We start from the raw sequence: 25,783 nt of genomic DNA on the forward strand, positions 1-25,783 counted from the left end.
TTGAAGCTTCTCCCCTTATTTATCAGCCAGATCCGAAGTTTAGACTGGCTCTGGCTGAGGACAGCAGCAAATACGATGACTTGGCTTGCGTTCAAGAGGGTAGTCCTTGAACAGAAGCAGGCGGTACCGGAGAAAACTACTCAATTTCAAACGGCACAAGCAGAAAAAAAGATCTAGACGGCCCAAGATAGAAACAAATCCAAGGCGATGATAAGATCTGCAATGGGCGTAGAAGATAAAGAAGAAGCTAGACTAGGCGTTGATCATCCCACAGAAATTCTAACTACCGGAGCACCAATTTACACTAATGGTTTCGATTAAAATATTACAGATGAACTGCAATTGCAATCAATTTACCCATGCTATACTGGATTAGATATCGAAGGAGAACTTCGCGCACCTTTGTAAGCGAACCGAACATAGCACTAATAAGTGACAGGTAGGATTAGGATGCAGATATGCACAGAAGCACAGGAGCAATCAAGGATTTTCGTGGATACAGCAGGGAAGATCGGCAGCAGGGAGTATATTCCTACTATATTACGCCGAACTGCACGCTGGAAAAGTAGAAATCTTATCTAGATGCCCTTATGGTTTCAATCTGCAACGCACTACATCTAAATAAGGCCCTCCTTGAAGGACTAGACGGCTTTGGATAATCTGTAGCCGGTAGACAGAGCGGGAAGTTAACGTTTCATTGGGAAGAGCAGAAATCGCTTATAGATTTTATCATCTGCAGCGAGAAAATAGGGATAACCACGGGATGGCAAGTACTCAGCGACGAAAAAGCCCGAGTTATTATCTTTAATATAAAGATTTATATAGATAAATATAAGGGCTTATAATAATAATAAAATAAACTTGTGATTGCTACGAATATACTTCGCCCACGAGCCCCGCTCAAAGCTTGATTCGTACTACGGAGCATAAACGTTCTGAAAGACGCTTTAAGCAAAATAATTAAAGAAAATAGCATTCCGAAGAGCACTGAGTATTTACACTGCATCCCTGATACGGGATGCAATTCGCCAAGCGATTCGGTCCATCACTCCACCACTCAAAAGGAAGAACGCAGGAATTGCTAGCAGATTAGAAGAGTAGTCAAAAAAAGCTAGACACGACGTGGAAAAAGCTTGAAGCTCGTTTACCCCTTGCCGACAATGTAGAACGAAACTTAAGCGCGTTATAAGCGAAAGCAAGAACGCTGTTAGGAAAATCACCCTATAGAGCTCCAGATGTATAGAGAAAATCTTACAAAATGGTCAACGGAGGCAGAAATCAGAAGAGATCAAACTGGGCATGCCGGAAAGTTAGAAAGTCCGCATAAAGAAAAACTATTTCCCCAATGCAAGGAGTCTGGACCAAGAGCAGCGGACCCAGAGAACGAGGCACCAGCGGTCACGGCAGTCGAAATACTTTGGCAGTAGAGCGAATCAAGAAATTTCTGGGGATAGTGGCCACAAAGACTGAGCACCGAGTTTCGTGGCCAGTCGTCTAAAGACAGAAGTGCTATTCATCCGAACGGCAAACGGTAAGTTGAAGCCAATCTGTCTGATATACTCTTTGGTCAAGGGCTTCAAAGCAATCATTGCGGACAAGTTACAACGATTAGCTGAGGAGCATGAATTAAGGTCCTCTACACAGTCTGGATTCCGCAAGTGGCGGCGATATGTAGGGCGGTAGCCAGGGCCGAACTCAAACATGGCTCGATTTGCCGACGCCGAGAACTATTCAAAACACTACTCTTTGAAGTCAACAATAGCTTCAACATAGAGAATGTAGTAGTACAACATAAAAAATAGTAGAAAATGATACTTGGAACGATGACTAAGAAAGCTCCACTACCCTACCTCGTGCGCGTAATATCTAATTACCTAACAGAAAGAGTTAAAAACTAGTAAAGAGATCATACTGCCAACAATAGTGAAAGTCCCTAAGACTGCATATTAGGTCTTCTATAAAATGTAGCCTACGGTGATGTCCTAGGACCGCAAGCTCTTTCAAGCGGATTAGAGCATTTGATGTATATAGTCGGCTTCTACTGATCCTTACAGTGGAGGAAAAACGGTGTGGAGATCGGGCTATACACCAATAATCTCGGAATAAATGACGAAAAGTGGACTGGAGCTTGCCCCGGAGAGCAGTTTTCTCACAAGAAGGAAACGTGTGTGAGAAATCAATCTCAATCTAATGAGCAAATAGGTTAATATAGTGAAAGGTGCTAGATATCTTAGCATACACCTGAATAAAGGATTCAGAGGATTACTCTACGTTAGGACAGGTGGATCGAAAGCTAGTAAAATGGAGAACGCTATACCTAGGATCCTCCCTTTATATATAGGTAAAGGGGTAAGCAGGCTTCTAATGTCGGTCGCCGAGTTAATAACGTTCTTCGGTTACCCAATTTAGTTCGGATTGTCTACAGGTTTTAAAACGAGCAGAAAGCTTTTTAGTAAGACACAAAAGACGGCTGCACTGCGAACTTCTCAAGCAGATAGGACAGTCCGGACGGTCCTTGTCTTGCCGAAACACCCCTGTGGGACTTGAAAGTTGAAGAGAGGAAGCAACTATCAAATAGCAGTCCCAAAGGCTTCAAGGATGCTAAGCGTAAAAGATAAAGGCGTTACGTACCGGCCGGAAATTCGGAAACTGGAGTCCGTGACTTGATCCCAAATATCGAACGAGGGCTAGGACGCCTCGAAAGAGAGGCACGTTTACGGATCACTACACGCCATTGGAATTTTCAGCTTCGTCTCTATAGGATTGGAAATGGGTCATTCGAAATATGGGTTTACTGCGACCAAAGAGAAAAGATGACTTTGCTCACACCTCTCGGACCTACCTCACTTTCGAGGCTGAAAGGACAAGAAATAAGGTCTTGACCAAGTGAAACCGAGACGGTTCCCTTTCAGGACAAAGTACCTCCTTGAGCTGCTGAAAATAGATCAAGGTGAAACTCGTGAAGTTCATGTACGTCACCACCGGGTGGTGGGAATTCGAAGCGATCACATCCAAAGAAGTTCTGAAGGAGAAAGGGTGCTTCGGTGGCAGCGAAGAAAAAATTATTTTCCAATGTTGCGGACGAAGCAGACGACGCGATCCTTTGAAAGTACACAAATGTCGCCTGCGAGAGTGATTACGACAAATTTTAGGAGCTGACTTGGTATGCACACTTGCAACCTAGTACATTGAAGAAGGAATTCCGATAAAATAACTTCGATCGATTTTTTTATATGAACAGACATTGTATATATGAGACTCCTCCTACCTGCCGTCATAGGGAGCCCGTATGTGTGAGCTACAATTGTGTACAATTTTGTAAGTCATCGTTTACCGCTAATTTCGAATTTAAGACAATCATCGGCTTAGAATAGCTATTTTGCTCTTGCCTAGTGCAATCGATTTAGACCGTAAAGAGAACAACGGTTATTCGACTTTATAGGGTTATGTTTGAGTCATATTTTGGTTCAGTTAACAATCCTCATCGCGCGTTCTTTTTCATAATTCATACGTACCGAATCGATGAAACCTGAAAAGAAGACAAATTCGGTCTACTTAGGATATTATATAGTCTCTTCGCTTGCGTTAATTTATACCTGAATTATAATTATGAAAGAAAGACACAGCACAAAAAAGAATTTACCAAGGTTTTTTCGATGTGTCATTATTATATTTATGTTTTTCGGACCGGATCATCTAGTTCCTTCATTCACAAAGTATCTAGAAAGGGGTTTGTTTAAGGCTACAGCAGAGTTTTGATATACAGCCTTGCCTGGACAAAATCTATCAATGGAAGTTCGGCGAACGGTGGTGACGCTGCCCAGTGACCAGGTTACTGATGAAGATGATGTAGTCGCTTTTTGCATTTATCATGATGGGATCATTAAATATAATGATTGTCGTAATATTAAAATGGTAGTTGCAGCTAAATTAGAATAATTGCATGAAAAGGAATTCTAGTAGTTTTTTAAAACGATACATGTACTCGTAGATCTAAAAATTATTTCATATAATACATATCGATAAGGACGCTGTACAGGATAAAGCAAACACCCCACCAATTATTAGCGGCCTAAAAATGATACGAGCGAAAAAAACAAGCCTTTCGTTTTTTCAACTTGACATCTTTGTTAGCTGCTACATATTGCTATTTGTTAATCCGTTTTCTCTTTTTCGCTAATAAATATAGTAATTAGTATTGGCGCTGCAGATGTTCGTTTGGCTTTCGGTTGACCATGAAGGGCAAGAGTGGCGTATTTTTTTGTTCGCCTTTATAGGCCACCTTACGTAATTGTTTTATTTTTACTTTTACGATCGGTCCAGCTGGTCCATGACGAACACGATAATAACAGAGATTACTGTCAGTTACCCTAAAAATATATTATTACTGACTATAGTAATTAGATGACAACAATAGTTATTGTGATTTCATTGTTAAGTACATCGTTCCTAAAACTAAAAATAGATTAAAATGGTTTGACGGTTCGGTACTAGACTCGAACGAATGGCTAAACATATCGTAGTAGAAGGCACGCATCATATTCATGTAGATCAAAATAACGAGCAACTATATAATAATCAACTTACTAAATCTTGCTCGATCTAACCTAAGCGTTTGTAGGTAAATTCGTTAAGAGAGAGGTAAAAACAATATGAACTGTCCAACTAGATAGCCCTATTCCCCCAAAAAAGAATGAATATTGTTCCTGGCCACAAGTTATATTAGGGCTAGCAATGAGATATCTCTGTAAAAATATATTCCTCTGGTGTTATGATTGATTTATTTTAGGAACCGGCTTCACGTAATAACACCGTCAACATTTTTTGGCGCCACGTATAGGAGACTAGATGTGCGTGGATATCGGTCCTTGTTAGCACCTGCCTTCTTCGACGAATAACTTAATAATAACGACGTTTATAGGAACTTAGCATTACTTATAACAGTACGAATGTATTGTATTTGTTAACTAGACAATCAACTTTCTTCGTTGTAATCCACGTACTGTATCGTTGCCGTTTAGTAACTCTCTTTCGATATTATTAACTTATCATATAATTACCATCGTCATTATTAACATAATGAATAACAGAGCTGAATTGCGATTTTTTTTGTTTTTATTCCTGTGCGATCGCCCGTACATATTAACTTGTTTGTCATTTTATAGCTACTATCATTATACGAAATACGATTAATTACTTATTTTAGTAAATATCATTCGCGGACCAAGGCCTGTCGTTGATTCAATCGGCTATTGTAATAATGATCATGATTTTTTTTTTTTTTTTGTTTTATTTGCTTCGAGTCGTAATCTGCGCTATCCTTTCTCACCAGCGTGCTGGTGCATGTGACACTTCCTTTGTTTTTTTTTTTCATCTATTTATACTTACACTATGCATGATAATATGTATATTGTATTTAACACATTAGATCTTTATCTCGCCTCTGATCGACGCAAATTAGTAATTCGAACAATTATAAATCTATGATTTGTTACTGTTGTTTTCTTTGTTCATATTAAATGCATCAGATGAGAATTGTGGCTCTTCGATATATGTACCTATAACTGTATCTATAATATATCTATTACTGTTTATCGCTAACTATCAGTTTGTATATCCACTACAGTTGACATTCTTTCGTGTTTACGGCACACGTTTAAAGCCAGGGCAGCAAGCTTGTGCAGCGTCCGATGCTGCGACCTGTCTTCACCCTACAAAAAATATTCAAATTGTAAATCCTAACGGTTCGATAATATATCTGTAAACTCTTGTCTTTCGTCGTTTGTAGATGATGGCGCATGGTTTCGTAATGGTAAAAGCCTTCGCCGAACTATACCTCGTGATCAATCATCTATAGTTCACGACTAGTCGGGGTAGCATTGTTGACGTTCACGTTAACTACCTCGAAGTAAGATGTTGGACTTTGGTAGTATTAATAATTAAACGGCCGACAGGGTTAGAGGAAATCATGACGGGAAATGCGGTCTAGTAATAGGAAATAGCTTGAACGGAAAATGCATGATGATGGAGAGCGGTCCAATGATAAGTTGCATGAATAGTCCTAACATGAGCTTCGCTACTAATGGTTTGACGGTGGTGAGCGATCAATATGGTCGACGCGGTTCCTAACAAGAAAAAGGGTAAATATTGTGCTTTTTTTTTTTTTTCCAACAGCGCTTGCACAGCAACACGACACGGCACCGCTTCGTCTCGGGTGAACTTTTATTTGTTAAGTTATTATTATTGTTGTTATTGGCTGTTTCAGCTGTTTCTGTCTACGTCATTAGTTATAGTGTCATGGCATATCCTTTTAACCATTATTCTATCATTATATTAGCAGTCTCATCAACATTTTCTTCTGTTTAGTTTATGTACATAATTATACCTATCATATCAATATTTGCTATGGGGGACCAGTAGGTTCGCGCACAACAACCGTACCGTTTGGCGTCGCAGACATCATTGTATTGGCTCAGACAACTTTCTTCACCGCGGAACATTAATGTTGACACTTTTGCTATAAAAAGGACTATTTGTGTTCGCCTCGTAGATGGCTATTGAGAAAGTGCAAGGGTTATTGTTCTAGCCCATTCATGTCGAGATTGAAATAATTTTGTAGGTAGCCGACCATTGCGTGATTGCACCCATTCACAGCTGTAACCATTCGATTATGGGGCGAAGGAATCGCGAGAAGCTGACCTTTTCAAAACAAACTTAGTTTGCTGCCTTTCGTCTTCGTGTTTCAATCTCTTGAAAATTTATTAGTTCGCAATCCACTGCTTTTTGCAGCGTCCAATTCGAAAACGACCACACTACTCTTTATGTAGCGTGGTCTTTTTGTTGTCCCCGCACCAGTTGAATAACCTTGTATATGTTCTTAGTACAATTAACCACATTTGACCCCGGATGCTTACATATGTATTAATGTAACGAAGCGCCTACACGTTTGGTTGGACGAAAATACCTTATGGTATAGTGTTTTCGGAATCATTTTCAATAGTTGTTCCTTGCATGGCCATACCTCATTCTCCGGTTGTTGTGGAAGGCGCTAGCACAATGTCGCATAAGCGATTGGCATTTCTCCACTGACTTTTTAGGTGGAAGAGCGATTTTTGGATTGTCTGTTAATGATCATCAAATGCCAAGAAGGACGCACAAAGAACGTCGGGAACGAACATGGACACTTAGACACCTACACGTTTTTCTAACAACTACCTGGATAGTTCTGTATAAATTATGCATTTCAGGTCTTTCTTTGTTAGGTCAGCGTTTCTATTGTACAGTTGCAGTAACAAGTACTCAGACTGCTTCGCTTAGCCGTTTATGCCTGTAGTCGTACGCAAACCTTTCAGTATTCTCTTAAATTAGGCCTACTCCCTGGTTTGTTTGTTTCTTTCTTTGATGACCATTTCAATGTCGCTGTAGGATAATACATGTGCTACTGACATCGTTGGTCATCCTTTGACCGCCTATTTTAATGTTTCGGTACAAGCGACTGCCGCTACTCCTCGCCAGCTCGGCTTCAATTTTTTTGAATTACAATACACAACTAGCTTCGGAGCTAACCTTTTGTTCGTAGCGGGCGCGTTTTTAGGACCGTATCGCATACAGCTAACTCGTGAAAGCAAAAAGGCCTATTCAAAATTTTACTATATTGTTCTTCGGGTTGCAAAGAAAAAGAAAAGACCTTTTATGGCGTACTTTGTCCCATAAAAGGCGACGTATATAGTTTTTCGATGGCACGGTAAAGTCAAGAAAATCAACCATGTTTCTGCTGATGGGCCATTTTACTAGAAGGTGGTGCCCGAAAAATTGATGGTACCTGCGTTGATACGGACCGTTGTAATCCGAATTATTAACATCAAATATAGCTCGATCCATCTTGGGATTTTGCAGTTTTGCATGAATTTCAACGGATGGACATTGTTGTCGTTGTTACTGTTGTCGAAAGAGTGGATCAGACATTCGGTCGTCGCCACAGGTGCCGACTAATCAGGAACGAAGTTCTTAACTAAACGTTGTGGCTTCTTACTGCCGTCTTCTAAAGGTGGTTAGCACACGCTCATAAACTACGACTAGACAGTGTTAGAGACACTCGTATTAAAGTAACATCGAAATGGTTTTGGCACACATCGCCAACATGTGGTTCTCCTTATTGATACAGCCAGTTCGGTTACGCAGGACACCGGGCTACGGTTGATTCTTTCCTGCGTCCCTCGCTCTTGTTTCCAGAAGACATCGAACAAGAGTGATGATCGAGGTGGAATTTCGAAGCGGAACTTGCTAGTCCGGCTTAGGGTGGATGTTTCACTTCTGTTGCTACGACTAGGAACGATGTGTGTGTCCTGTAATCACTCTGTACTCGCAAATATACTATTAATCAAAGGCCAGTATATCTTGTACTCACCAATCAAGTTCTGGTGCAACAGGTACGGTGTCTAGTCCTATGATGGAGTTTTGCTTTTCCTCCACCTTCCCTTTCGTTGTATCTGATGCATTTATGTCTATGTATAGATCCGCGCTCGTATGCGTAATAAGTATAGGTTGCAATAATTGTCAAAGCAGGTCCCATTGCCCGTGTTGTCATGTTCATGTTTTAATGTTCTATGCTGTTGTTCCATTTTAGATTTTTAGACATTTTTTCCAGAGAGCGTCGAACATAAGATCGGACATTGCTCCATCTCCTTACCGGCTTCTCAGTGGCTCAAAACTACGTATTTCCCGTGTGTGGATAATCGATAATAATGGTAACAGGAGTAGCATATATGTTGAGTGAGAGAGAGCACTCATCAGGTCGTCGTATCTTCTTAGTTTAATTTTATCTACAGAGTGATATCAATCAAAGTATGCCTGCGGGCAAGGTTATCTGCAGTTAGCAACTGTCAGCTATTAGCCACTGGTTTGCCGGTGGGCAACGAAGTTTTACGTTTGACGTGCGAGTGATCTTTCCGATCGAATCGATTCGTTTTGAGGGGTTTACTCTTTGCGTGCACGTGTTAGCCTAACATAACCTATTTCGTTTGTATCTTCGCGAATTATTGCTGGAAGTTGCCAGTTCCGTTATTTGCATATACGAACAGATCTTATCGTGTTGCTGTTTCTAGCAATAGCAATATTATGTACTCACTGTTTGTTTCGAAACACCAATATTAATCGCAATGGCTCTGTTATTAAGTGGTACATTTGGTATTGAACCATAGCAGTAGCTCGCAGAATTTAACAAAATTTAAAATCCTTTGACAATCCCGTACGCCTCAAGGGTGCTCATCAGGACGTAGAAACCCCATAGGCTAGCGAACAACACCGTAGTTGGTAGTTTATACCGCATCGCGCCACCGAGCTCTCCGCCGACCTCAGGCCGTCGGCGGAGAAGCAAGACCACGCAGGCCACTGCAGCACAGATGCAAAACAAAGTCAGAGAATAGGCCAAGTTGCCTGGATGAACTCTAAAAGTTGTACCATTTTTCCTGTAACCAAAAATATAGTCGTAATGAGAAAATGGGAAAATATTGACTTGCTTATTCTACTAACGTAAGGTTGTTTCCGCGATTATTGTTATTATTACATGTACGTCCTAGGGGTGGTGATGGTAGTAAGTGACTATCGTAACTTAGGGGCACATCTTTATCATATGATATTAATAATTTCACGTAAATTGTCATTGCATTCGTTCTAGCTTCGTTCCGGCGATGTCGGTTTTGTTTAGAGGGCAGATCTAACAGAGGGCCCACGTTTGCAGGTAATGGGCTAGGTATAATACTTAACTGGCAGTCAGGTTCCCGCTGTTAACTTTATCGGTAAAAAAACAAATTATTTACCTATAGTGCGTATTCACCGTAAAAAAAAAAGTTGATTTTGTTGATTTTAACCGAAGTGGACATAAACTATTTCGTACGCAGACCTTTAAAATGTGGCTATCTAATCGAAGACACAAAAGAAACCAATTTAAGTTTCTGCGCTTGTCTCATAAATTCATCATTTTACGACTTCCGGCTGAAAATCAATTGCGTATGGGGTTCATGTTCGGCTGACTTGGAAGGTTGACCTATGGAATATGATTGCTACCGTTCGGTTGTACCAGCGACTTTTGCTTCTTGCGAAAGAGCTTAGGCTGATTTGCTCGTGAGGTCATGAGGAATTTAGGTTTGAACAAAAAACCTGATCTTCCTGTAAACGTGGATCCTACAAAGTAATGAACTGCTTTACAAGACTTGTAAACTTGACGGAAAGCTCATAGCTGTTTATTATTAAACAACCTTATGAGTATGCCCCTCATATTTCTATACCTTTAGAATAGCATTAACATAAAACCTTTTTTATTTAGATTTGACAAACCAAAATTAAATCGCTTTTATCTGACGCTTTGATCGATATTGTGGTTATCTTAACTGACGTCCATAATCGAGCAGCAATGAATCCATAGTCGGCTGACACACGAATAGTTTGTCATAGTTGTAGTAAATAAAGCCTATATTAGGAACGAATATTGTCACAAAACAACACAATGTCAGAGACGAAACTTTTTGGTTGATTTAACTTTGACTAAAAATATAGTACCACTAGATTTGCTATAGCGGAGGTGACTTGCTTGTGGCTATTTTTTCGTATAAGTTAAATTTTTGGCGCTGCCCGGTGTAACCATATGACGCCATCTGAGGCAATTACGATTTGTATATAATATACTCTCTTTAATAATTAAACATTTTTCTTGGGAGGTTTCTAGAAAAAGCGAAGGATGACTCTCTCTTGTATATTAGTTTTGCAGGTGTTTTCTTCAGGGAACTAGCTTTTCCAAAAAACCAACAGAACTGCTCTATAGTGTGCCGGAAAGAAGCGCATCACTTTATCTAATTAGGAACGAAAGCCTACACTGATACTGACCACCGTATTCCTTCGTTCGAAGCTCGTAAATAAACTACCGCCTATTAGCAATCGTTAGGAATGAGTCCCGATGTATGTTCTAGAGTACTTAAACAACAAAAGGTGTTTAAGATATTCAACCTGTTCGTCTGTATATATATATAACGCTTAGTCTGTACCCTCGTGAGGCCACCACAATAGAATACAAGAACATGATTACGGGGAAGTACAGGTGATCGAATATATCAGTTACTTACGCTTATAGCCTTTAAATATATTAGCCTAGTTTAAAAATGGTGTCATCTGAGCAAAGGTTTTCACTTTCGTCAAGGTTATCTTTGCATGTCTTAGAAACTCAACATGTCACATACAATGCGATTTAGAAATAATCTATAGGTGCCAATGTACGATAGTCTAAAACAATACTACTCCAAGACAATATATGATATAGAAGCGTGTGAATAGGCTAACGAAACATCTTACCAATGGACAAGGGCAGCGAGTGACCACGCAATGCCAATGCCGAGAAATACGTTGACCGCATTCGAGCCGGTCACGTTACCGATGGATGAATCGGCATATTTGTCGTTAATAGCGGCCACTTTGGAAGCGAACGTGTCGGGTATAGACGTGCCAAGAGCTACAAATGTGATGGCCGTTACCGAATCCGCGAGGCCAATCGTACAGCCGAAGTGCGAGGCGAGATCGCCGACAAATGCGGTTAGTACGCCGATCATAAGAATCGACACGGTGAAGCACGCCCAACCGCCTAAAAAATAAAGGCGCAATGAAATGAAAAAAAGATGAGATTGAGTCACCAGACTGTTTACAGAAAACGCCAGAAGGGTCACGAATAAATCATTCCGCACTACTAATAAGGACAAAATGGCTACTGTTCCCGAACATGTTTTAGAAGTTTTCCGTTACGATAAAGTTACAAAGGTACTTAGTTCTTATACGAACGGTGCTGTAGGAAGGTAAGTACGTTTGGAACAGTTTTAATGTGAAATCTACAGGGAAGCGAAAATATCAATTTGACTCTAAGCGAGTCGTAGAGAATCCGAATCCGTACAATTGTTGCAGTGCGATTAGAAATTGTATAAAACGCGTTCTGTAGTTTTAATGGAACATCCGTATAGAGTATTCGTTTCTTTTAGAAATCGTCAATGACTCTACAGGCGGGCAATAAATACTCACCCACGTAGTCGGTAGGTGGTACGAAGGCGAAGATGAACTTCCAGAAGACGGTAATGAAGTGGAATACGTAATCGGAGCATGTGGGTAGATTAGCCAGCGAATCTTTTGAACGAGCCCCTGAGCTCTTTCCGCCGATCCCACTTCCAACCAGGCTACCGATCTCCTCCTCGTCACCTATCAATTAAATTGCACAAGCGAAAATATAAACACAGTGTAAAGGGATGTTATCAATACACGAAATAAAGCAAACAAACAAAAAAAAATGAGGAAACAATATTGAATCATCCAGTCGACAATAGCTCTGATTATGGTTTCACTAAAGCACAATAACACAATAGCGACTATCGGATCAGGTAAGCCGATAAGTGAAATCATATTAGGTACATTGTTTTGTGCAGTTGAAAACTACCGACAATTTTTTTTGCTTTTTCGGAAAATAATCGTACCCTCTTCATCATCATCGCCTTCGTCATCGGCCATCACTTTAAACGCCTCGATGAACTGGTCCTTCCACGACGAGGTGCCAATCAGAAGTGAAGACTGAGTCTTCTGGAACAGTTTGTCCACCGTACTCTGAAGAAAAAACATTGTCGACAAACGACGTAACCATGGATTAGGTCAAAGTGTTACCGAATCGAAATACGCAAGCGGCATTAACACCACATATAGAGTCTCGCGGCTATTGGCCTATCTACAAGGCAACTCAAAATATCCATGTTTTTCGTATAGTTATATGATGGAATTCTATTAAGTAGTCCTTATTTATTGTCCTTATTTATCAAGTAAAATTGTCGGGTAACAATTTCAATTGGTGAATCGGTCGTTTTTCAGATGCAAAAGATGGATCTAATCTACTCTATACACACCTATGTTTTTTTTAGTATAAGGAGATCTTTTCCTTCTACATCATTAATTTACAATCGGCATCCGTACTAGACAGGTGTAAGGTCAAATAAACTCGGTCACGTCAAAAATACTTTTATTAAGTGAAGCGAACATATATATCCAAGCGTCGTAATAACCAATACGTGCATATTGAGCCTAAATGCAAATAGACGCTATCGGGAATTAAGCATTTAAACAAAAATCACCCCTACAATGGACTAATGACAATGAACTTTGAAACTTTAAGTCAAAGATAACTTATCTAAGGACTCATATACACCGAGGTCACGGCTTCGGCGTTGTTTGTTCTACCTTTTTTTTTCTACATGCATTTAAATGGCTAGGTATTTTATCCCTTTTATTAGTTTAATGGTGAGTGTCTATAAAGTACTATGCGAAATATGATATATACAATAGGGGCCGCATTTCTGTCAATTCTCACATAGATCGCTACCTTTATGAAGCAGACACTTCGCTTTATCTTTGAGACTAGTAACCAAGATCAAATATGGATAGTCACTTTATGAGGATACAAAACGAGTGTGGGTTACCCTTGGATACTGAGTGAAAAGCTTAGCCGCTCAGATCTAAAAACGGGCTCTAAAGTTAGTAAGAATGTATCAACCGAAGATCGCTACGTATCGAAAATGTGGCCCCTTACCGGTTCGAGCCGCTCACCATAGACGTTTGCAGAGTATCGTAGATCATGTAGGCATTGTCTGAACATTTAGTTGTCACTTCTAATATGTGGCAGGAAAATTTTTGACCACGATTTCATTTTAACTGACTCTAAAGTGTAGCGTAATTAAAAGACTCACAACAGTCTACCTCTGAAAAAGCAGTACATCAGTTTAGAAATCATCACCGGCATACTTCGAAGAGCCTCCAAAGGACATCTAAGCATCGTGATAAACGGCCGTGTTGTTGACTTTACTGAAAACTTTGAAATTGCATTTGTCAATCTACACGTCCGTCACCATTAACCTTTACTGAGGAGGCTAAATGTTGATAAACGTATCAGCTCGCCTAACATGTCCAGTATGGAATAGAGCATTGTATTACGGTACGATATTTTATACATATCATACCGTAATACAATACAAACATGTCTATAGTGATGCAAATTTTATGATCTATTAAAAATGCTTATGTACGATTGGTTCTTCTACTCCATGAAGGGACAGTTCATTCAGGCTGGTTTTGACGTGTTTACCTCTACACAGGCTCGATAAACAGGCTTCTCTAGGTCTGGCAAAGCTTCCGCCCGCTTGATCGCAGCTAAATAGACCATTCTGTAAGAGCGTTTAAGAGGCCCAGAGGATAAGGCCAATAGACGCTTTAAGGAAAAGTCATGTCTGACGGGGAAAAGCCCGCACTACGTGGGATGGTCAATGTGTGCAGGGACCTACATGGCGAGAGCCTTGCAGGTTTCGCATGCGCATGGTTTTCGCGTCCGTTGAATTCTTAGGCGAGACTAACAGCTTGTTGGCTCTAGCTATACAATTTTAGAAGGCTCCGCTCTTCAAAGAAGAGGTGTCTACCCAACTAGGACAACCAACACTGACTGCTACAATAAGTGCGCTCTTTGACACAACTCGAGCCTTTCTTTTATTATAGATAAAAGGTCTAGAAGCGTACTTGTTATATAAGTGTATCACGGTCATGGCTCGGCTTCACCGACTAAACGAATACCCTTTAGTATCCATTGCCCCGTAAAAACCTTGAGGACATTTTGAGCTACAAAATAAAATGCCAGAGTTTATGTTGACCTATTCATGAATAGGTGCAAACTTCATTTGGTCCTTAACTCGTATTTATGTGGAAATAAAAAAAAAAATATGTGAAAAAAGGTTTACACGCACATCACGTCTGTTTTCACGATAGAATATGTATGTATGCACACATAGATTTCATGGAAAATGGAAATCTTGTGTGATATCCCTGTACGTGCTCTATCACAGTAATATTGTCGTTATGTGCCTCAATCAAGTCTAAAATATCTAAACTTAGAAATCTCCATATGTATCGCCTAGACAACACCGTACTTTTTGAGCATTTGTTAATAAACGAAAATACATTGCTGACTTAGTTGAGTCCTAGCATACTCGCTTTGCGGATTTGGGCAAACAAGACCAGCTATAGAATAGCCGTTAATCAAATATCGGTTGGGAGAATACAGTGGAACAAGGATTCACTATTAAGACATATTCAAAAGTCGTTTTGTAGGTAGCGTGTTCATCAGCACTTCAGAAGACGTGTCGCTTTTGATTTTCAATATACTTAGATCAATCTTTGAAGTTCCGTCGGCTGCAAAACCGCTGATAATATGTACCTAAAATTTAGAAGGTAACACTTCGTTGGCCTTCAACTGATTAACAAAGCTAAGTAGGTCAGGGCGGGTCAAATTATCTACGTGACCGGGTGCTTGCTCTCTTTAAACCTATCGCACCTGTTAGGCTGTAAGTCCCGCCCCTCTGAGGCAGAATCTCAATAGATGAACAGTCAGAGGAGTAACCCAAATGTTAGACAACTAGCTACAAGTAAAGCTGAAATTGTCTCTTTTTATCGGAGCGTAGAACCTTTGTTTATAGGAGCCTTTGTCTAGAACCGAACTCTGATGTGACTTTAGCGTGATGTACGTGACTAAATACATGAGCCTATAATTAATGACATCGTCAGCTAGATTCGTTACTCAATGCTCGTGTCGGAACAGCTTCTCGAAAATCGGCCGGCACCTCTTTTAAGTCCACCTCGGCTAGAATACCTGACATTGATATCTCTATAACTAGAGTAGGAACGGAAAAATATACCGTGCTGTCTTCTACAACGTGAACCGTATTGATTGAAGTCGTCCTTAGTTTAAGTAAACACCAAGCGCTTAGCCTAACTGCGATATTTAACTTAGTAACTTGATTTAGAACACAATGCACTAACGAACCGCATACACGGTAACAACATCAGAGCGGCAACGAGCGCTCCTAGCCGGTACGCGTATCAAACTCCGTTAGGCAAAAGCTCTGCGTCGGGAGCTTCATTCTTACACAGTAACACATATGCTGCCTATTCAATCAGCTGAAACAAAGTGATTACAGTACAAAGCACAAATGAAAGAGATAGATGGAGGGCACTACGTGCAGTATGTTCAGCGTGCAACGCGAAGCACAGTAGTTATGGACACCGAACAAAGTTTCGAACACTATCCTTTTAGTAGCGTCGCGAGGCTTGTCAGGGTTAATCGCATGCTTTGGAGGTCTGCCTCAATAAGACATTCAAGGCAAGGTCGAATTGTGACTGGGCAGTGTGCTGTGTACAAAAGCACGATAAAAGCAACGGCAACAATTATAGGACGACGACTGCATGAAGGCAAATGGCAAGAACCTAGATACAAAACAACTTGTAAATGCAGTAACAACAGATGGAAAGAACTTTTTGGACAACAGGAAAATATTAAAACTCATTTGTACCATTAAAAACGTCTACCACTTTAAACGATATATCGCTTAAAATACGAAAAAAAAAAATCAATAAGGAGAATCTCTTAACGAATAGCTCGAATATGAGTCAGTTCTTAAAATGCGCTTGGCTCTGTTTTGAAGCCTTAAAGATGATCGGGCTTAACTAGCAGTCCTTCATACAAAATAACACGGTTCTGGTGCTCAAAAAAATTTCGCATTAGGTAACGTATCATTTTCACAGATCTAAGCCATTAAACTCAAAATCTGGACTGTGATAAATACTTAGATAGACGCAGCATTTTACCTATGGGCACGTACGTACCTATTATCGCAATGTTTAGATCGGATATGGGGTACAAGCAGACCTTTAAGCCTTCGGCTTAAGCCTTCATCTTAGCTTAAACCTTAAAAAACATCACGCCTTGGGCTAACTCTAGCTCATTGTAGAACAATTATTTATTGATTGGGAGGCGAATTGGAATAACAATCTATGAAATAAAATTTATTGTACGAAAATTACGTGTTGATTAGTTTTATTTGTGTATCATTTGTTATTGCATCAACCCTTTTAAATTTAGCTAACCGCTGATACCTAATCGCGTAAACTGGCCGAAATATTTAATTCATATATAATTTAGGTTTAAGGCTATCTGTAAACTTCAATGTTGATAGTGGTTTGATAACGTTCAATGATGTGTAACTAATAAGTTACGATCCGCCATAAAACGATAAGGCTGATCCAGTCTGCAAGGCCTGTCCAAACAGCTATGTCATCTCTGTGTTAAATTGTTGTAGATGTAGCCAAGCATTAAACTTGAGCGTAACTTATGATCAAATTTGCGAAGTTCTTCTGTAAGAGCAGCCATGGGAACTTTCTGAAACAGCTTCTTCTATACGTTCTCCCTAGAGTGCTATGGGTGCTGTCTTCGGACACAAATGCTGATTGAGCTCACATAGCTAAATTCGGTGAATAAGGAAAAGCTTGCATCGTGTAAATAGAAACCATGCGTGGCATATAGAGTTGTCCTGTATTTAACCTAGGGGAAATCAACTTAATTATTAATTTAAGTTTTGTTAGGTAGAATTATCTAAATTCAACCAAGTAATTGATTGGAACCACGAGGAGCGTGAGTCGTGTCGCAGCTCTTTATCTTAAGCTTAATATGCAATGCGAGAAAATAACTAAGAACGTACATTAGACGGAATGTTTTGAAAGCTGGCGATTTTTTTCTATGAAATAGCTTTAGTTAATCACCAGGTAAAACCTAACAGAACTATTCGCGAATTTATGTACCGTGTTTCGTGACGACTGTGACCTTATTGCGTACAACACAATATGTACCACAAAATATGTACCACAAAAGTACCATCTCTGCCCACGAGAAGCAAATTAACGTCAATTCATAGCACTGCTTTTCAATCTTATTTATGATTGTGATTTGAATTGTTACCGTAGCAGCAATCACATACACAAAATCACCCATATATGTATACGAATATGGGTATATAAAAATGGATCTAGTTTTTTTCAAAAGAGAGCCTAGAGGAACGATGCTTCAAGATTTACGAACTATTGCTTCTGCTATGAACTACTACCGTTATTGCGATTTATAAGTTACGCACATTTATTCTGAAGGGCATAAAAAACAGCAGATATGGATTCATAAGGTCGGAACTTTACTATGATTGACGAGTAGAACATACCTTAAACTCCTTGCTTTCACGAATGTGTATTACGCAGTTGATAGCCTCCCCAAGCTTAGGCAGTCCTTGTAGTGCTATCTGTTCCTCTTTGGATAGCTCGTGTTCAGCACTTTTTTCTTCCGACTTCTCCAGAATTTCTGCGACGGAACAACGGCGAGGAAAAGCCAATACAAAACAGAGACAAAATAATACTATAATATAACGCCATAACAGAAGTTGAAATTTATACATTGCAGGTCCCGATTATAATAAATGCATTTTATGAATATGTACCAGAAGGAATATTTCTCTATAGAAACGCTCTAGGACACAACCGCTAACCATAACAAGTCTAAGTTCCTGTCTTTTAGAAGCTACCACAAGACGTAAAAAAATCACATATGTAAAAACAAATGTGTATTTGAAAGTAGTAACAAACGAGACTCGAAAATGGAACGAAAGTGTTTGCGAAAAGGCTCGCTCAACGCGTACAAGGGCTCTTGTTCCTGTTCACAAGTCACTCTAGGAGAGTTTTAAAGGCAAACGGCAGTAGGGCAAAGACATGACCGTACGAAAGCAGCTGGTGACGCCAGCAAGCGTATACGATACAGGCACCGCTTGTCCAAGTTACAAGAGCATCAAGTAGACGCTGCCTTGCTTAACTTATCGCATTAATCCTACTTAACTTATTGCAGCTGTACGTAACTCTAAGTCGGAAATCGTAATCGTCGACATTTTAAGGCCATTCATATATCGATATCTCGCTCTTCAGTTAACGCTAAGGGAAATCGAAACTCGCTCTTTGTTCATTGTGGCATTGTTTGACAAAATGGATCGCCACTCCTTGTCTGTAGCAGAAACTACTACGTAAAGCCTGGTACCTGATAAGATGCACTAGCACAAGCATATACAAGGAAGTGTTGAGACTACAATGGAGTCTAACGAAAGTTGAGACAAAAAGCTGAACGTATGGGCTATAGCGTGCGCCGTAGGGTGACGCCTTTACATACACGACCCCTAGTCTAGGCTAGACGTTTTTTAGCAGCGTCGAGCGCGGTCAAATTAATTAACAAGAGAAAGAGGAGAACGTACTGTAAATAGCCCTAAATAAAAGACTGTACGGTAGAGAAAGATTTGTTGCGTATGATACCCGTTGGGTAAACGCTGTCTCATAACTATAAGGAGTCTAGCCTAAGGCATTTTTTTTTGAGTTCCAAAAGCATTTGCACCTGTGGCGTACAGATTTAAGCGAATATTTAGGTACCCCTTAGCCAGCGACCGCCAATATAAAAAGTGACTGTGACCAATGACACAATGATTATATACGAACGTAGTTAATACCTATGGTGGTAGCATCTCATGGGTTCTATCGTCGAGCATTGCGGATCTTCTAAAAACTGTGAGCCCTTTATTATTCGCTGCTGGTTACTTTGGAAATATTTAATCTTTTTTGTTTGCCTGCCTAATAAAAAGATATACCGACATCGTTGTGAGCTGAAACGTGAACGATTGTGTCAATACGATTTGCTAGCACATCGCTAGCTAACGTTTGCAATGGTGCATATAACTCGAGGCTGGGTCGGTAACTTACGTTGTTCGGTCTTGGGTTCTCCTAGCTGTAGACTGAAACAAAGGTTCTTTTCGTAGCGTTCCTCATCGATAATTGCAACTGTGATGGTTTTCCTGCAAAGAAGACATTATATTGCGAGTCACCGAAAACCTCGAGTCTATTAGTGTATCTATCTGCATGATGTCTTGTCACGGTCAACGCTTTGTCGTTTGTTCTTCGTATGCCAAGATCGGTCTTGCTGTATTCGGACCGTTAATGGAATTATGAGGACAGCCTGGTATTCTAGATAACTTTGTTCAGATCGGTCAGCACTAGTCATAGGCATTCATAGGGGCCATACACAAAAGGTACTGTGGCTAAGATTCCATGTTTTTCCCTGGATGGGACACTTTGCTGCATTGTTAGAAGAGTAATACTGAATATAAGGATAATACGCTGCAGGCCTTTCTTTTTTTTTTTCTCTCTTTAACATTCGGAAATGTTAGGCACTAAGATTCACCTGCTAATTTTAAAACAATCACTCAGATTATAACAGTGATCCGATTTTAAGTCATCCCAAACTTGCGTTTCGAGCTCTATAAGGATTATCGGTGTATCATCTCTTCGACGGGCATGTATTAGTAATAAATCATTTTGCCTTTTTTTTTTTTTGCTTGCGCGCGTATTATGTGTATAGTTGTTAGAAATTCGTTTTTCTATGATGAATTCGTTTCTTTTATTAGACCTGATAGTAACCTCACTAATTCCACCTAACTGTATTCGGTTGCCGTTGAACTGTTAGCGTGCGTGAAATGAGGTAGCAAAAAAAAAAGGAAATGAAACTTACGTGATTTCGTTGTCCTCAAAGATGAGCGTTCCTTCAGTATGCTCATACTGCGTGCCAGGTTTGGCCGTGTCAGCGACCGTCTTGTAAGGCAGCAGAACACGACCGCGAGCCCCTGAGTTTCGATTAACTATCATTTTGTATTCGCCGATAGCTTCACTGATTGAGACGTCGGTCTCAGCTAGGGTGAAGTATCCGCAGTGGTCATCATCCAGAATCATAACCGTGCATATGGATGGAGTTTCTAGAACCACAGGCCAATCATCTTCATGCGGGTCCTGGCTGTAGCGCGGATTTGATAATCTGTGCAAAAGCAGAAAGGGAGAGAGATGATCATTTTTATATTATTATTATAATGGGCATTACACATGTAAAGGATAGAGAAATTTCGCTGCACCCATCTGATCTGTAAACAAGTTAATCAGGAAGTTTAGCTTTATCTTAAATTCAAGACAAAAGAAAAACAAAACGCGTTAATGATAGGAAAACACTGGTTATCTTAAAAACTTCCAGTTATAACAGCGACTCTGACAAAGAGCCAAATGATGATTCTGTTGCAAAAATAATCTAAAAAGTTGTAGAACAGGTAGTAGTGATGAATACAGTGGTCTATAGAAAGAATGAAAATTAGATTCAAGTCTCTCATTATCAATTCCAAAGGTAGGTGACTTAAAAAAGGTAACTTAGCTAGAAAGCTAAAACGTCTACCGACTCTTTTATCTCAAACCGGAAATTACCGGCGAGACCATGAGCTATTTACTTATAAATTGAATATCGTAAATCATGTGGCACTTCAGCAAAGTTGTTTATAACTTATGAACTTACGACTAAATGCTAGCGATAGATTTTTATAAGGAGATAATTTTCAGTTTTATGATCTTCACCCATCAATGTATTAGCGCATGCTTGTTTTCCATTCTAAGGAACAAAAGTTTTGTCACTTAGTTATCAGTATATTGCTAAAATTCCGACCAAACACGGATTTACCGTGTTTGGGACCCGCTGCTTCAAGTCAGTCGTTGCGTATAGAATACGAAAGCTGTGAATCTTGCCCATAAAAACATCACTCGACGACGAGCATCAAAGATGTTATATGTATATTGTCAGCTTGTAACGTCGTCATTGTCACTGTTGTTGCTATGACGAGATATTACTGAAAGATTTAATTGATGAACAGCAAAAAAAACTTTCAATACGGTACTTAAGCGAGCTAATTCAGATCAAGGTTCCACCTGTCGACTCGTCCGAGGAATTCAAACCGTAGAAGCACCGCGGGTCACGGGGGTGATACTACGCGCCCCAGTGGGTACAGTAGATGCCATAAGCGTACGACATGAAGGTTGTAAGAGAGTTATTGTTAGTATGGCTATCTTCAGGAAAGCTACCTGTGGAAGTGTAAACCAATACATTTAATACTTAGACCCATAATAATGGTAATTATTATTATGATAACTTTAAGGCATATAACTGTCTATGAGAGTGCTAAAGAAAGTCTTCATTGAGCGCATATATGTACACACCACACCGCCTGTTTGTGTAATAAGCACGGAACAACGTATTATGTGTAACACTGGCCCACTATTACCTTTGCAAGCTAGACGTGATCGAAAATAAAACAAATAAAGATTAATAATGAAAAAAACATCCATTAGCCATGTCGGTACGGGAATCGTTCAACGATGCAGATAAGTTCATTTGTTATTAACAATCTTCTTTTGTTTAATTCTGCTTATTTTTGTACATGTTTTATCTTATATGCAGTGCATGTAAAATTTTACCTAACAAGCCTTCTGTCTATTTTCAGCTGTTGATTTTCTAACATTTTTGACGCAACAGCTCAAATTGAGTATGAAAAGGCAGACTGAACAATAGCTCAACAACTATGATGTTGTTTTAAGGATCCGTTTTTGCCCCGTCGTTGTATGTCTGAATGGCGACGCCAGTGCGGGCGGTTACGACCGCTTTCCGCCTGCTTTTTTCATCCACATTGTAATACGCTACAGCAAGATGCCCTTTATGGAGTTTAGCGGGTCGACGTGCCAAAAGACCCCTAGTGAATTTACCGAAAAGACGAAAAGTCGAGGACACCCGCTATGCAGTGCGAAGGGAATCTACCAAAGAGGGATACGCTTTGATACGATAAACCACAATTGAATTCGGTCACATACCCATTCAGATGTCCAGCTTGCAAGCGGTATTCCGTTCCCACGCGGTCACTTCTCCTATCCCGCCGCAGCTATCGCAGCTTGCGGCCATAGTCAATAATAAATGTCAGTGAGTCTGGTACTGTTATATTGTCCTAGGGTAGAGTATGTTAGTCACTTTCCATCCGTCGAAGCCGGCGTAACGTGGAACATTCCGTCATGGCTGCATAGCAACGCCACTACCCTGTAATGAGCGCCATCCTATCGGCAATATGCAGCTTAATCGTATCTAGCCACAGTTGATGATAGTCAGACGGTAAGAATAGCCAACACTGCGTGGCAGTGCGGCCACTTCTGTCATAAGTGCTAAAACGAGTAGACCGTAGAAGTTGACGGCTGGCTGGCTGACTTTAGTGCTGTTGCCATTACTAGTGTACAGCGCTCTATTTACGAGGTTGGTCCTTTTGGAAAAATGTCGGAATAAAAAACACGTAAGCTTAGAGAAAGAACGAGAGAAAAAAAAGAAGCATTTGTGCAGAGAAGGACCAGGCAGCGAACGATAGCTGGCACAAAAAATACGACAAGAGTTGCCTGGGTAGGTACGCTCTTCTACTTTTCACAGTTGCGGAATGGAAGGATGTTCCCCACGAGACCACAGCCGACCACGCGGCTATGGATAATGTAATGGCAGCGGTAGCAATACGTCTCTGACACGTCTGAGCTGCCGCTCATTCCACGTGGCTACTGGTTTTTGCCGTGTGGTTTAGTTCAAGGCTTCAAAAATGTTTACGAATCGATGGCCTGCGGGAAAAGAGCCAGCGCCCCAGCAAGGAGTACGGACTAGAAAAAGCAATGCTTCACATCAGAGAAAGCAGCCGAATGCAGCCTGTGCTAGAGGCGGGCATAGAGGAGAAGACTCAGAGAAACCAAAACATGATTAGAAAAGAGACAGATCTTCGGTTGGGAAAGAACAGACCAAGGTCCGCTGAAATGGTCTGGGAAGTGTTGTTTTAGTACCGCATTGCTACAACCTGGAAAACAACCGACTAAAGCCAAACGAAGAGGGTGGGAAGAACGATTTAAATAGAAGATAAGGCAGCAACCACCAACCAATACCCAAGAAGCAGCTCGACAGCATGTTCCCAAGAAGTCTAGCAAAAGTAGGCCTACGTTCAACAGGCAAAGCGGTCGTAAATGGTCACAACTCGTTGCGGACGATAGCGGTAATCCAATCATGGATACTGAACATCAAACCAGAATAGAAGCTCTGATAACGAAGCGGTCTGAAAATAAAGTAGAGGGCTCTTTCGCCAGCGGCTTCACCGCAAAGCAAACACGAATCTGAGATGGACATACGTATGAATGCCCCTTGAGAAATTCCGGATCCGTTTTTATGACCGAACACATTCCGGAGCGAAAAAAAATTGGAAAAATTCGAAAGGTACAAAGCCGAAATTGGACTATAAAGGAAAGAAAGCCTATGGAGGATAATGCTTTTGTTGCACACGAGAAGAGTGAGAAACGCAAAATCGCGTACATGCACAGTGGAAGCAGTCCTTTTGTGGACAAGGAAATAGGACTTTATAATTTGCAAAGGCTGAAATGAGTAACGAGTCACACGTTGATGGTAGGCAGCATGTTCGAATTGTCATGTGTGTTTCGCAAGTTTTGTCGGAACATAAGTCGTCCACTTATTTAGCCGTTTGTCGTCATAGGGACAACATTGGCGGCCAATATAGAGTATATGTAAATAACTAGAGAAACTTACTAAATAAGTCATATCTGTGAGTTCAATGAACATAGCCTACTCCAGTGATAAAAACGTGCCACGAAATTGAGGCAGTGCTATGACTATACTGATGCCCCTTTAGTTTTTACGAAGAAAAAAACCTGGAGACTAGTAAAATATATGCACACAAACGTGGTAATCACCAGGCTCGTCTTAAAACTTTTTTATATAGCTGCAGCTGTTAGTTTCACGTTGTTCAAACAAATCGAAGCAAAAACGGGTGCTAAGAGTGCGAGTATCGGGACTGGTTTTCTATCCGGTCCAGAGCACCTTCTTGATTAGACAACTCATTTCGATAAAGTCGTATTATGGGCCTGAAGCAGCAGTCTCCCTTTTTGAATGTTGCGGCTAGTGACCTTTTTAATTTGGCCGGACACATATAGAATTGCCTTTGACTTTGACACGCTTCGCTATAATAGACGTGTTGGTGTATATTTATGTTAATTTGTACAACTAAATTCTTAATTTAGTTAGAGTTGTTAAGCTGTTTTTCAGAAACTTAAAAATTCTGAGACGTGTTCTAACGCACATTCTTTTCGCTGACAAAATTGGCCTTTCATACTATACATTAGATAAACCCGTCAAAATTTCAGAACGTCCTATTCTTTAGTCCCATTTACAGCTGTGTCATGTTCTCGAGTAGGAATACTTCAAGCGAGAAATCCCGCAGCCTTCCACAGTCATTTTTTTAATATTTTCCCCCTGACTCCTCCTAGGAAACGTGAGAAACTTTGAACACAACTATGCCGTCTCGGAATAGATTCTGGATACGAAATTTTAGTAGTTTAAATTTCCACGGTTAGTCAGCTTTTTGGGTGACTGGATGAGCCCGCAGCGTGGACTTCTTTCATTTGTTGTTTTCGAGTCGACGTTTCTTTGTGTTCCTGCACGTATGTACGTACGTGCTGCACGTAACGAATTGTAGATCCTTTGAAAACACAAAGCCCCAAAGACTTTGTATACGTGTTCGTTTATCTTTGCAACAGTCGTCCTAAAGTAGAAAGAGTCCGATTTGACAGTTGTATTCAAGGCAGACGGCTAAAGTATGATGGCTGCTAGATACTACTAATCAAGATAGCGGTGGCCAAGATATTGAGCGTTCGAAGCCTAATTTTAAAAAATGGGTCGATGTCAACTATAGAAGAGAGGAACGACCAGGTGCTCAGCTAGTTCTTGAGAGAATTTGGGCTAAATAGGATCATTTCGAGTACACGCCACTGAAAGTAGGAATTCGGCCCATACTGTGTGCGTCTATTACGCAGTCCTACGATAGATAAATAGATAGAAGCGTTGTTTTGATAAGAAGCGACAGGCCGAACCAATTCATAATCCCTGAAAAAGACCCGTTGCCAATTCTACGGCGAACGATACCCCAGG

At 40.4% G+C, this 25,783-nt stretch overlaps 1 protein-coding gene across 14 annotated transcripts in view; it reads right to left on the reverse strand.

The window, feature by feature from the left end:
- Nucleotides 1–4,762: 4,762 nt before the first annotated feature.
- The window catches only part of Calx (sodium/calcium exchanger 3), a 94,253-nt gene continuing 73,232 nt past the window's right edge, over nt 4,763–25,783 (reverse strand). For all 14 annotated transcript variants that reach the window (XM_086981761.1, XM_086981753.1, XM_086981759.1 and 11 more), the window contains 7 exons: nt 20,477–20,776; nt 19,672–19,763; nt 18,102–18,238; nt 12,504–12,630; nt 12,058–12,231; nt 11,344–11,629; nt 4,763–9,467 (listed from right to left, as the gene is read on the reverse strand). In XM_086981761.1, coding sequence (XP_086837887.1) covers nt 9,227–9,467; nt 11,344–11,629; nt 12,058–12,231; nt 12,504–12,630; nt 18,102–18,238; nt 19,672–19,763; nt 20,477–20,776 — 1,357 coding nt within the window. In that variant the 3' untranslated portion in view covers nt 4,763–9,226. The remainder of the gene's footprint in view (nt 9,468–11,343; nt 11,630–12,057; nt 12,232–12,503; nt 12,631–18,101; nt 18,239–19,671; nt 19,764–20,476; nt 20,777–25,783) is intronic.

Source organism: Varroa destructor, unplaced genomic scaffold, assembly GCF_002443255.2.
Source record: "Varroa destructor unplaced genomic scaffold, Vdes_3.0 BEIS01000002.1, whole genome shotgun sequence".
Classification (NCBI taxonomy): Eukaryota; Metazoa; Arthropoda; class Arachnida; order Mesostigmata; family Varroidae; genus Varroa; species Varroa destructor.